The 12515-nt window shown below is 41.8% G+C and overlaps 1 protein-coding gene across 1 annotated transcript in view; it reads left to right on the top strand.

The window, feature by feature from the left end:
- Tnc (tenascin C) overlaps nucleotides 1–12515 on the top strand; it is an 87006-nt gene that overhangs the window by 65139 nt on the left and 9352 nt on the right. Inside the window, exons 17-21 of the mRNA XM_051188023.1 lie at nucleotides 3481–3603; nucleotides 4919–5062; nucleotides 7244–7363; nucleotides 9145–9288; nucleotides 9995–10125. Of these exons, the coding sequence (XP_051043980.1) occupies nucleotides 3481–3603; nucleotides 4919–5062; nucleotides 7244–7363; nucleotides 9145–9288; nucleotides 9995–10125 (662 nt within the window). The remainder of the gene's footprint in view (nucleotides 1–3480; nucleotides 3604–4918; nucleotides 5063–7243; nucleotides 7364–9144; nucleotides 9289–9994; nucleotides 10126–12515) is intronic.

Genomic DNA, 12515 nt, shown 5'->3' with positions numbered 1-12515 from the left:
TCATGACTGACGTTCTCTTCTATAGACTTCCGAAGTCCACTAGAGGTTCAAAGAAAGAACCCAGAAGTATTTCCTTGGCCTGACCCAGTCTCTGTCAATACACATGTTACTGGAGTTTTCTTCCAGTCATAAGGCCTAAAGGGTAATTGACACCTCTTTCTCACCTTCCAGAACAAAGTCCCCACTACAACCTGCCCACATTTCCTTGTCAGGCACCCTCCTGCACTCCTCAGCCCCATGTCAATCAAGATGGACTAGTAAGTCATACCACAGACTTACAATTATATCATTTGGGAAGCTAAATCAGCACATTTCAGAACTATCTGCTTAGCAGATCTACCTTTGATGGAACACAGGCTTTTCATGTGCCATACTTCTGCTTCAGCCATGTCTTTCCCCAGGAAGCATAAAGACAGAAACGACTGGCTGAAATGCACAAGCTTTGTGCCACACATAGCCAGGCAGGTCCCTAAAAGCCCAGTACAAGGGAGAACTGTCTTCATCCCCATTTCGCAGATGTAAATACTGAGCCCCAGTGTGCTAAGGTGTTTGTAGGAGGTAAAGTCAAGGCAGAGCTCTTACCAGGTTATTTAAACTCCAAAGTTCTTGAACATAAACTCACCAGCTATGTTCTTAACTGAGCATAAACTGAATGCATATTAAATGACCAATACAAATTTGTAGAAAGGGAATGAGTTTCAAAATGGTTGGCAACTGCCACTAATGAAAGGCATTCATCATAAATTTTGGGAAGCAAGATTTTGCGTGAAGAGCAAGCAGAAGCCCTTTGAGAGTTTTTTTAAATATCAGTTCCATGTATTTAGCTAATGGCAATTCCTTTTTTAATTCAGACTAATTATAAATAAAACACTACCTAGGTCCTAGGTCTCTCCTGCTCATGTGTGTGTGTATGTGTGTGTGTGTATGTAATGTATATTCACAAATGTGTAACTATAGATGATTGAGAGATGTGTGTGCATATGTATGTTCACACTTACAGAGCCAGTGGTTGGGTATCATTCTCTATCACCCTCCTTATATGCTGAGACAAGATCTCTCACTAAAACCAGACCTTGCCAATTCAGCGGGTCTAGCTACCTGAAGCTCATAGAAGGGAAGGGGATATCTTACCTCTGCTTTCTGAGAACCAGGTTATAGGTGGGTCACTGTGTCTACCCAGCATGTGGATGCTGGGCATATAAACTCAGACTCTCACATTTGGACAGTTGAGTTTTACCTGTTAACCCACATCCCCAGCCCCTCTCTGTAAGAAGTACGGTTTTTCCGCCCGCCGCCTGGTCTTGTCCCACCACCACGCCAGCCCCCAAATAATGCACAGAGACTCTGTATTTGATATTATGCTGTTGGCCAGGTGCTAGTTTCTTATTGGCTATCTCTGTCTTAATTATTAACCCATTTCTATGTATTTCCACGTGGTCTTACCGAGAGCGGAGGAACGGCGGTTCTGTTCTTTCCAGGCTCTCCATCTTGATCCCCCTTCCTACTTCCTATTTCCTTCTTGTCTCCTAGTCCCTCCTATATTCCTTTCCTATTGGCCAACAGTGCTTTATTCATTAACCAGTATGAGAAACATATACAGAATGACCTCTCCCATCACCTCTCGGCATTTTAATAGATGTGATTTCATTGTTCTGTACTTAACTATCTGTTGTAGGGCTTAAGACTTGAGGACCCTATTCAGAGAAGAATGTTACATAATGAAGTAACAAACACCTAGGGAGTTCTTTAGTATGAAAATATATGCCATCTGCTCCTTGAATTCTACCACTACTGGGACATTGCTACAGATGATATCTGGTTGGCCTCCTACCACCTCTTTCACAAAACACCTTCTTCTGAATATATAATGGATAAGGCCACTGATTATTAGAGTGTTTAAAACTGTAAATATTGTCTCCATTTTCTGGATGAGATCCTGTGATTTAGAGAAGAAAGCTTTGTCTGTAAGACACAGCTTCTAAAATATAGTGTAACTTACATCAACCAGCAAGGTTTCCAGTTAGAACAAGTCAGTGAATAAGTAGGTAGAGGGAAATCTTCCAAGGCAGAGTTCATGTACATCAATAGGGTCTGCTTTCAGCTAGACTCATCCAGATCTGGGGGTACCTTAAAGTTCAGGGTATCCTGTATGGGAAAGAGTCACATGAGGAAGAAAAGAGAAAGGACAATTACATCTACAGAATTCTCTGCATGCCAGAGGCTATGCTAAGGGTTTTACATCCATTATCTCCACTAATCCTCAGAACATTCCTGTGGGTACCACTTTCCCCATTGGAGGGATGTAGCAACCAAAGCTCATAGAAGGGAAAAGACTTGCCCCAGGTTGCCCGACCTCTCAGTGGTATTTGAACAATTAAGATCTTGTAGGTTCCTGGTCCCTGGGGTTTAAAAAAAGAAAAAAACTTGCCACGGACAGGGTGAATTTAAAAAAAAAAAAAACAACAACAGAGACTTGGGGTAGTTTCCAGGTCACAGAAGAAAGTTGTAAGAAGAAATGAAAAGTCTCCCATAAGAGAAGAAAACAGAAATAGATAGGAGACAAATTCTTTCTTCAAATCTCTATGTGTTTCCAAACTTAATGAACTTAATGATCAGTATGGTTTGAAGCAAGGAAGTGAAGAGGAAGCAGGCTGTCTAGAGTCCAGAAATTGTTTCCTGAGTTAGCATGTCAGCTGAACCAGGCAGAATCCTAGGCCAAAAAATACACAGAGAGAAGTCAAAAGAAACCAGATTTGGGGAGGAGAAAGTAAGGCAGCAGAAATGCTCCTGGTACATGGACTTCCCACAGGTAGCCCCAGTGTCCACTGGTGTAAACTTTAGTGATGACCTTGTCTTGCTTCTTCGCTTTGAATCTCCTTGAAGATGCTGGAGTGGAGTCAGGGTTAGTTTCCAAGTGAGCTTAATTTTCTTTCGGGTACCAGGCTGTTCTTGGCCCAGCTGTCCAATCCAGTGATCCAGCAATGTCCCATTGGAAGAATGTTGGTTGAAGAAGGGAGGCTTAATTTGGTCCTCTGTATAATGGCTACAACTGCATTTTCATCTTAGGTGTTTCCATATGAGATATAAGCCTTGCAATTTGGAAAGAACTATATGTTTTTAAGACATAATGCCTTAAAAAGAAACAGAAAACCAAGATCTTAAAAATGTTAAATAAGAAATCAAAGAAAGTTGTTTGGATCTGTAGAGGCACTCTCCTCACCTCTGTGGAAGCCAGCAAACATGCTAACATCCATCTTTTGGGAAAGCCAAATGACAGTGAAACACACAGTCACTCCTGGTCTATAGTGGATTTTCTTTTGTGTCACACTGTGACCATGTATCATGCATTCTCTATTCCCAAGGTTTGGATCAGACATCAACTTCAGATGCTAAGTGCTTCTGGGTAAGAAATCCAGGAAAAACTACTGATGTACATGAAAGGTGACGTTTCAGGGTTTTTGTCTTGTTTCCTCTCAACAGCCATGGGTTCTCCGAAGGAAATCATGTTCTCAGACATCACCGAAAATGCAGCTACAGTCAGCTGGAAGGCACCCACTGCCCAAGTAGAGAGCTTCCGGATTACCTATGTGCCTATGACAGGAGGTAGGGGACCAGCAGATGAAAGAGGGTGGGGAGGGCATGAAAGATTAGGGTTAAACCCTGAAGGAGACCCTGGTTACTCTTACACCCCCTCCAAAACATCATGGCTAATTAAAACCACTTTCCCTCTTTCTGAGGTCATCTAGAAACACTTTCTTTGTGATGTGATGTTCTGTAAGATATTTTGAAATATACTATCTTAGGAAAAGTCACTTTCTTAACACCCCTTCTGGTCTTGAAACTGAAAAAAAAAAAAAAAAAAAAAAAAAAAAAAAAGATCTTCAAGGAAATGGGTCCCAGTACTATTTGAATACAAGAACAAAAGGAATTTATATGTTGCTTTCCTCTTTGATGACAGTAATCTTGAAGCTAGTCTGAGATATGTGTAGGGTTTTGCCCTTGGGGGGGGGTCACATCTGCCAGGCTCACTACAGACTTAGGAAAGTTAGAACTCAGAACACACAAGCTTTAATAAAGACCTCAGGAAAGTATAGTCAAACACAACTTATCAAGATGACTCTCAACCTCCCTAGTGTTGTGACCCTTTAATACAGTTCCTCATGTTATGGTTACTCCCGACCATAAAACCATTTTTCTTGCTGCTGTAATATTTCTACCTTTATGAATTGCAATGTAAATATCTGTGTTTTCTGGTGGTCTTAGGCAACCCCTTTGAAAGGGTCCAGGTTGAGAACCATTGAACTCGTAGATAGTAGATAGTAAGCTGTCTGTTCTTAGAGGTTTGTAAAGACAAGCTGGGGAGTTTGACCAGCTGCTTTGCAAACTCTTTAACAGTACTGAAATTTTAAGAAATATAAATTCCAGACTTCCTAAAAAATTTAAGAGCACAAATTTAACTGGGACCATCTTTATATCATAAATAGAATTTCTCTAAGTAAGGGAGAGATTGGAATCCTACGTAAAGTCAATAAATTAAGTAATTTGGTTATGTACTACACTGTGAGCTTCCCATAGAGTTCATGGAAGGAAAAAAAGAAGAAAGAAAATAAAATTTGTGCATCATGCCAACACCTTCCCGAAAGGAAATTTGCCATTTTTAGTATGCTGTGACTTCATAATTTTTTTCCTTTCCAGACTGGGTTTTTGGCATCTGCACCAATGGAAAAAGCATTATACAAAAAAAAATAAGATCCTTTCCTTCATGCCAGAGGGTGGGAGAAAAGGAAAGGAAGTCAAGAAAATGAAATTGCACACAGATATCATTTCATTACTAAATTGGATACACTTGGCTTGGAAGCTATGATGAATAAGTATGAAAGAGTCTCCCCATGCCTGATCTTGCTTTGCTGGTCTCCAGGTGCCCCCTCCATGGTAACAGTGGATGGAAGTGATACTGAGACGCGTCTGGTGAAGCTCACCCCTGGGGTGGAATACCATGTCAGCGTTATTGCCATGAAGGGCTTTGAAGAAAGTGATCCGGTCTCGGGGTCACTAACCACAGGTGTGTGCAGTGATTAACACTTCATCCTTGCCCTCGGAGTGATGACTCATGGCTGAGAACCTCAGGAAGCTTGCTCTAGTGGAAAGTGAGCTGGAATTAGAACATCAAGAGACTCCCTCTGGCTCATCCTTAGCCTCTAATAAGTGGGGATGCCCCAGAGATATCCTGAATGTCCTCTGGCCTCCATCTGGCTACCATAAAAAGGAATGAAGTGTAGGAATCATACGAGTTGAAATTCTAAATCTTCCATGTTAGCCACATGAGCTATCAGCTAATTTCTCTGAGGTCCAATTAACTTCTCTGTAAAATGGGCACAATTCTTTTTCCTCATCAGTGTTGCAAGGGTCAGAAAGCATAAGTGTGACTTCACCTATCATCTTGTTCCCCTTGTTGCCTGGATACATTGTGAACACCCCAGCACGCGTGCTTCCTTTGAGATGGGATGCTAAGAATTTTGATGTAGCTGTTCAAGACACTTTTGGCAAACACTTTGCATTGCCTCCTCGCTGCTATTTCCATTCCCATCTTATAGGAGAGGCACCTGAGGCATGAGTAGATTGTAAAGTAACATGAATAGAAATGTGAACCAAATTCAGACATAGGTCACTCAGATCAACCCTATCGGCCATTTAAAACAGGTTGTTTTTCTATTGAAATCTAATTTAAGAATAATGGACTTTATTGTGGGAAAATGAAGTGGAAATTTTCTCTTAAAAAGTCTCTGTCTCTAAACAATTTATCCTTTGAGATATGACAAACTGTCCAGCTCTGTCCATTCAATGATCCAAAGAAGTAGCCCCCAGGAAGTTTCAAAAATATACCAGTTCCAAACAAGATTTGATAATATCCAATTAAAACATCCCATTTGGACTCAAAGTCCTGTCTACTGTCCACTTAGGCTTCTGTTTTCCTAAAGAAATCTTGCATTCATGATTCGCCACAGCAACAGATGCAAAAGTTGGGTGTGTCTCCTCCCAAGGACTCATTGTCACCACCAGTTAAAGGAGGGTCTGTATACACACGATAAAGCAGGAGGACACTTGGAGGAGGATTATGCTGGCTTCCCGACACTAGTTTGTCACTCTCTGACTCTTAAGCCAGTTCTCTGAGGCTCAGGTGCCAATCTCTGACCTGAGCTGATGATGACAGTGGCCTTCATCTCCTAGGCTATTGAGGGAGTAATGTGGTGATTTGGTATAAAAAGTAATAGAGAGATTCCACATCCAATAAAGAAACAATGAGCAAGGAATGTGTTCCCTTAAAAGACACCAGAGATTAAGACCTCTGAAATATCTTTGTCAGTTCAGGACATTTAAAAATAACCCCTAAGGGCCAGAGAGGTGGTCCATCTTTGAACAGCATCCACTTTTCTTGCAGAGAATTCAAAGTTGATACTTATAATCCACATTTAAAGCCTTGAACACATGTGTTCACATGCGCACACCCCACACATGTACATACATAATTTAAAACATACGCTTTAGAAAACAGCCCCTATCTTTCAAAACCTTCCTTTTGTTGGTGATGGTGATTGCTTTTGAAGCACTCTTACTATGTAGCCCTGGCTGGCCATCAATTCACAAACCTCCTGCTTCTTCCTCCCAAGTGCTAGAATTACACGATAAAACTTTAATAACATTAACAACTAAAATCCTGAGAGCTTCTCTTATCCTTTCCTTCCTTACAGTAGCCATCAGTGACAACTGAAACCAGCGAAGTGGCCTTTCCAAAGACACAAAGACAGGCAAATAAACCACAATAGAATTTGAGCCCCCAAACCTCCAGATTATTACATATAAGACCCCCTAATTATAGATATCACCCATAGCCCAGGAAAGCCTCAGGCAGTATTGACCATAAAAGTCTCCTCTACATATGTTCCTTTCTTGGAAAAGAGGGCATGAATCATGATGATAACCCTTGTCACACATTTAACACTGTTCAGGATCTGACTACCTTTAATGTCAAAATTGCACCAAGGAAAAAGCCAGCCAGTATTATCATGCCCATTGTACAGGTGAGGAAATAGAGGCCAAAACTAACACAGCAACAGAGGAAAGAGTCATGATATAAGCTAGGCGAGCCTATTCCACGTGTACCTGGCTCTGATAACCCACACAAACAGGTGTCCTCTGATATTATCCTCTAACATGATGAATCCTCTCCCACGTTTCTTTGCAGCTCTGGATGGTCCATCTGGCCTGCTGACAGCAAACATCACAGACTCAGAAGCCTTAGCCATGTGGCAGCCAGCCATTGCCACTGTGGATAGTTATGTCATCTCCTACACAGGAGAGAGAGGTAAGGTCCTGTCTCATATACTCTACAATTTTATTGAGTGTTTGTCTTACTGAAAACTCCTCCTATTCTCCCTTCCATCCATATACCTCAGATAACAAAACTCAGTGGGGTGCTGGAAAAGCCATTAATATCTTTGCATCTCTCTACTGCATTCTTGAAAGAGTTGGGTAAGCAGGTGCATGTCCTACTGGAGTCTTCATTTACTTTTCTCACTACTGTGATTGGATATATGATGTCCAGCTGAATAAGAAAAGGGTTTATTCTCATTCAAGAAGATAATTCCCATATAGCAGGAAAGTCCTGGCAGCAGGAACAGGAAGCTACTGGTCACATTGTATCCATAGGAAACAAAGAATAAACAGGAAATGGGACAGGCAATAAAATCTTAAGGCTTACCTCAAGTGGCTCACTTCTTTCAGCAGGCTCCACCTCCTCAAGGTACCACATCCTTCTCAAGCAAGGAAATAGAATGTTTCTCCTATAGGACACGAAGGAGCCACTAGTCCTGAAAGCAGGGCTTTGTCACTTCTAAATGGCATTGAGCGGTTCTTGGGTGCCTAGTGTCCTCAGAGGCCACTGGAGGACATAACCAAAGTGAATTTGATTTAAAAAAAATCTGATTTTCCTCTCGCTTTGCAATGATCTGTACCAGCTTAGGCAGTGGGCAAGTTAAACTCTTGCTGAGACCTTCATCCAAACACAGCCCCCAGGAAGTAAATCAAATGCAAATCGAGAGAGGAAAAAGGAGCCTCTTTTGATAAACCCATTCACACTTTTATAATGAGCTTTTCTAGAAAGCACTCTGTAATTTCATTTCCCACACTTCCTATCTTATGGCTCATGATTGCTTGGCTTCCCCTGACAATATCACAGACACCATAATCTAGGCCTGGGGGCTCTGAAAATATTAATTTAGCCCTGGCAACACCCTAAAAAAAGTCTTTGTAAGAGCAGGAGAAGTGGAGCAAGAGGGGGAAATTTGGTTTATCCAGGTTACTCTTTGTTATTCCTTGTGTAGAAACTCTTCTGAGACAGTGGTGATGGTGTTGCTTCCCGGAAAACATCAGCTAAGGGCTGCAGGGGAATCACAGAAATTTGAGATCAGGAAGAATCAAGAGCTTAGCCAAGGAGAGTGGAGCTTGTTGATAGTGAGGCGAAGTGGTCAATGTGGGCAATTTGCCAGGGACTCCCACAGTTTTAACACTTAAAGGTCCATGCCTGGGAAACCCCAATCTTAGCAAAGCAAAATGGGTATCCCCTATGATTATAAGATGAATATTTTTGAAGGTAATGTAATTCTCCTCCATTAGACATGAAGGAACCAATAGGCCTGAAAGCCATTGTCTATTATTTTCACCCCTCAGCTTTGAGGATTCAGTGGTCTTTGATTTGGAAGCACTTGGTACTTTATAATGAGAAGCATACACAAAGAAAAAAGGGGAGCTAAAAGTGGGACAAGCTAAATTTGAGTTTGAGTAGCCCAGGCTCAGAGATACTACCTGAAACTCTCATATAGCTTATTTCTATGTCTCAAGCATAATACTTTTCCAGCCAATGTCCCATACTGCACAGGCAAACATCTCCCTGTCTTTCTGTCTGTTGCCTGAAAAAATGTATGATCCATCTGCTGTCATGTGAGTATTCAAGAGAGAGAAAGGAGTGAGAGTCATCTCAGAACCCAAACCTATTTTGCTGTGTGGTCACTGAAAGGTTCATCTTCAAAGGTGTAGACACTGTTTGTGAAGAAGTAAATCTGCCACATATTTGTGTTTCACTCTTAGTGCCAGAAGTTACACGCACAGTGTCTGGAAATACAGTAGAGTATGAACTTCATGACCTGGAGCCTGCCACAGAGTACACACTGAGGATCTTTGCAGAGAAAGGACATCAGAAGAGCTCTGCCATCACTACCAAGTTCACCACAGGTACCAAGACAACCAGAATGGAAATCCTCCTTTCTGAATTACCCACCCACAGCCTGCATCTTAAACTACATCCCTCCCCTGCTCTTCCTCCTTAAGTCAGGCCCTTGCAATGTAATGACATCAGTATGAGTGAAATTCATCAGTGCCCACTCAATCAAGACCCAAAGAAGCATACTATTTCCTCTTGAACTAAGATGACCCAACAGATGAGGAAAGGATAGTTAAAGGAAGTTTTTTTTAAGTGGAAAAACATTCTTTACTGGCCCTAAACCCAGCATTGAATGATCCATGCTCCAGGCAGGGAAATAGTTTTTAAGTTGTTTTCAGACTAGATTTCTTACATGTTCTTTGGGGTTTTATGTATTGGGTTCTTTATATAAAGCCTGGGAAAGTAAAGGATTGTCCCTTATGTTGTTATGAGGGCCTATATTAGCATTCCGCAGTCCTCTCATTTAGACTTTCACAGCTCTGACTTTCTCCCCAAATTTAACTAAAACCAACCAGTAATGTGTTGGGCTTATGGACACTTGGGATGATAGGATTCATATAAACTTTGGAGATCCATAGTTCAAACTTCCTCATCTGTGGTCAAAGAGATTCTTGCCCATGGTCAGGTTTAATGTTGGGGAAGGGACTTAAACCCAGGTCTCTTCCTGCTTTCTGCTCTCCATCTGCTGACTAACTTGTTATACACTGACTTCTCTAGACCTTGACTCTCCAAGAGACTTTACTGCTACTGAGGTTCAGTCGGAAACTGCCCTCCTCACCTGGCGACCGCCCCGGGCATCTGTCACTGGTTACCTCCTGGTCTATGAATCTCTGGATGGTACAGTCAAGGTATCTATAAATTACACATTACTGTGAAAACATCTGCATAACTGTAAAAGTAGAAAAGAGTTATCTGATGCTGTTTCAACGCTCCAATGCAACTGGGGACCCAGAAAAAAACTAGTAGAAATTGGATGTGGTACCAGAACTTGTGAGTTGTGTTGTCTTGCCTCACTCATTTTAACCAGACCCAAGTTATCTGAGAGGCAGCCAAGATCAACAGCAGTGTTTTTGTAAGACTTGACATTTTAGGAGCTGGGCTCAAGGTAATTTACCTTTTCATTGAGAAAACACCAACAGCATCTTTTCCGTATACAGTGTCAACACCTGACTTAGTATGATGTATCCCCCCACATCCTTGCAATGTCATTTGTTAATACCAGCTACATCTATCTTTAATATTACCTACATACTCTCTGCCATTGAACTTTTGTGTATCTCTATGCTAGCTTACTTATTCTATTCATACTTAGCTTTTTCCAATATCTTATTTATGTTCTGTGTATCAGCTTCATTTTCCCTTAGAACTATACATCACTGCTATTGTAGTCTACAGCCCATGTTTTATTTCAAATTTCATTACTTTTGCTGCTGCAGTTTAATCTGGTATGATTTGGTCTGGTGTGGTTTGCTCTGGTGTCTTTTCTTCAAGCTAGAAACTTCTTCCCAGTATCTCTTGGTCCTGGTTTACCCTTTCATACTTGAGCCAAGAATGAAGAAGCTGATTGGAAGTTGAGCTGCACATAAGGGTTTGTCAATGATGGGGTTCGAGGTAAAGATCAGATGTGTACGTGACAATTTGTGGGGCCATCCATAGAGCCTGAGTTCTTTCTGTGCACAAGTTTCCCTTGATCTTGCACTTCCAGTGTGGTATCTTGTCCTACTCGCCAGATGATCCTGGTAAATGTAAATTCAGATCCTCCACTCCAGCTCATGTGCTCTAAAGAGTGAACTTCACACTAGCATCTGTCCTGGGAAGGGACAGGGATAATGGGGAATCTTACTATTTCTCATGAAAAGCTTCTAATCTTATTTAACTTTGTTGAATCCCATCCCACACTGCCAGCAAAGGCAGCCATGCTATTGTGCACATGCATCAGAGACTTGTTGGATGCATCAGTGTATGCCATCTAGCCTCTGGTGTCTCTGCACACTCGTTAGTCCCAAGATCTCTCTGCTCTGGCCCTGTGGGAATAATTTGCTCACCTGCCCTCTGTCCAGCAAGGTTCACAGGCTCTACCTGTTTCTATCTCTTTCCCTATCCCTTTCACTTTTCTTTATACTTACATTTTTTCAAGGTCTAAAAAACAGGTAGAGGCATATAGGTATTTCCAATCTACCACATTTAACCAGAAGTAGACACATTCCTGGTTACCTCATAGCCTTATTGAAATTGGTATATAATGAAGGATATCACAGTGTAAGACCCTCAGAATGAGGAGTCTTCCAGGTTCAGTTGATACCCCAAGAACTCAATGTCCAGTTCAGTTGCTGCAAAACGCAAGAGGCTTTAATGAACAGGAAACGTTTGCGCAAACGGGCTCCTCCTGCACACAGGCTAGAGAGAAGCCCCCTCCCCTGGGCCCAGGTGTTTTTAAAGGCAAACCCACAAGCTTAGGGAGGGGTGGGACCCTCTGTCCATTGAGTATGTGACCCTTGGAGGCCGGATGGTCTGCTATTAGGGTCAACAGACCTTAGGGCCTCAGGTTGTGCTAATTAATTTTCTCTGGCCAAACTGGAGTTGCAGCTATCTCTTTGTTTCCTAAGGACCCTATTCACCCCCTGCTGACTCACAGGAAAGGAAGGACAGTGTGAACTCTTCTTATCTCAGGGCCCTGTGAGAGGAAGCTAGCAAATTCCAAGGAACAGATATTGGTTAGCTTTCCAGGTCAGACCTTCCTTCATTTAACTTCACTTTTTGTCTTTCAACAGTATGAATCGATGCTGGCCCTTTATATTCATGTTGTTCCTGTTCATATTTTTTTTTAAGATATGTGCAATGTACTCTCAGACCCCTAAAATCTTCTTCTCCAGGTCTGGGGCTCTGGGATCATACTTCCCTGGATCATAAGTCTATCATTTCAGGCTGCTCTATTTGCTTAGAAGACTGAACACAGAAGCATAGAGCAGAATGAAAGTCTATCCTCAGGCAGTTCAGTGAGCCTGGCTTTGTACCTGAAAGTTGATCCCTCCCTAAGGACCAGATCTGAGATCCACACAAAGGTCACTGGGTCACTAGCATGAGTAAACATCTATGAATCATGGATAAAGTGTTGGGAGACCAGTAGGATGGGACAACATCCACTACAACCAACAAAGTATGGATTGAGAGCAAGAATCTCAGCTTCTATGAAAGTCAATTTCCACATTGTAAAACATGAATAACATACTTCCCCAGT

Source organism: Phodopus roborovskii, unplaced genomic scaffold, assembly GCF_943737965.1.
Source record: "Phodopus roborovskii unplaced genomic scaffold, PHOROB, whole genome shotgun sequence".
Classification (NCBI taxonomy): domain Eukaryota; kingdom Metazoa; phylum Chordata; class Mammalia; order Rodentia; family Cricetidae; genus Phodopus; species Phodopus roborovskii.
The sequence above is the reverse complement of the archived record's forward strand: the minus strand, read 5'-3'. Positions and strand labels throughout refer to the sequence as shown.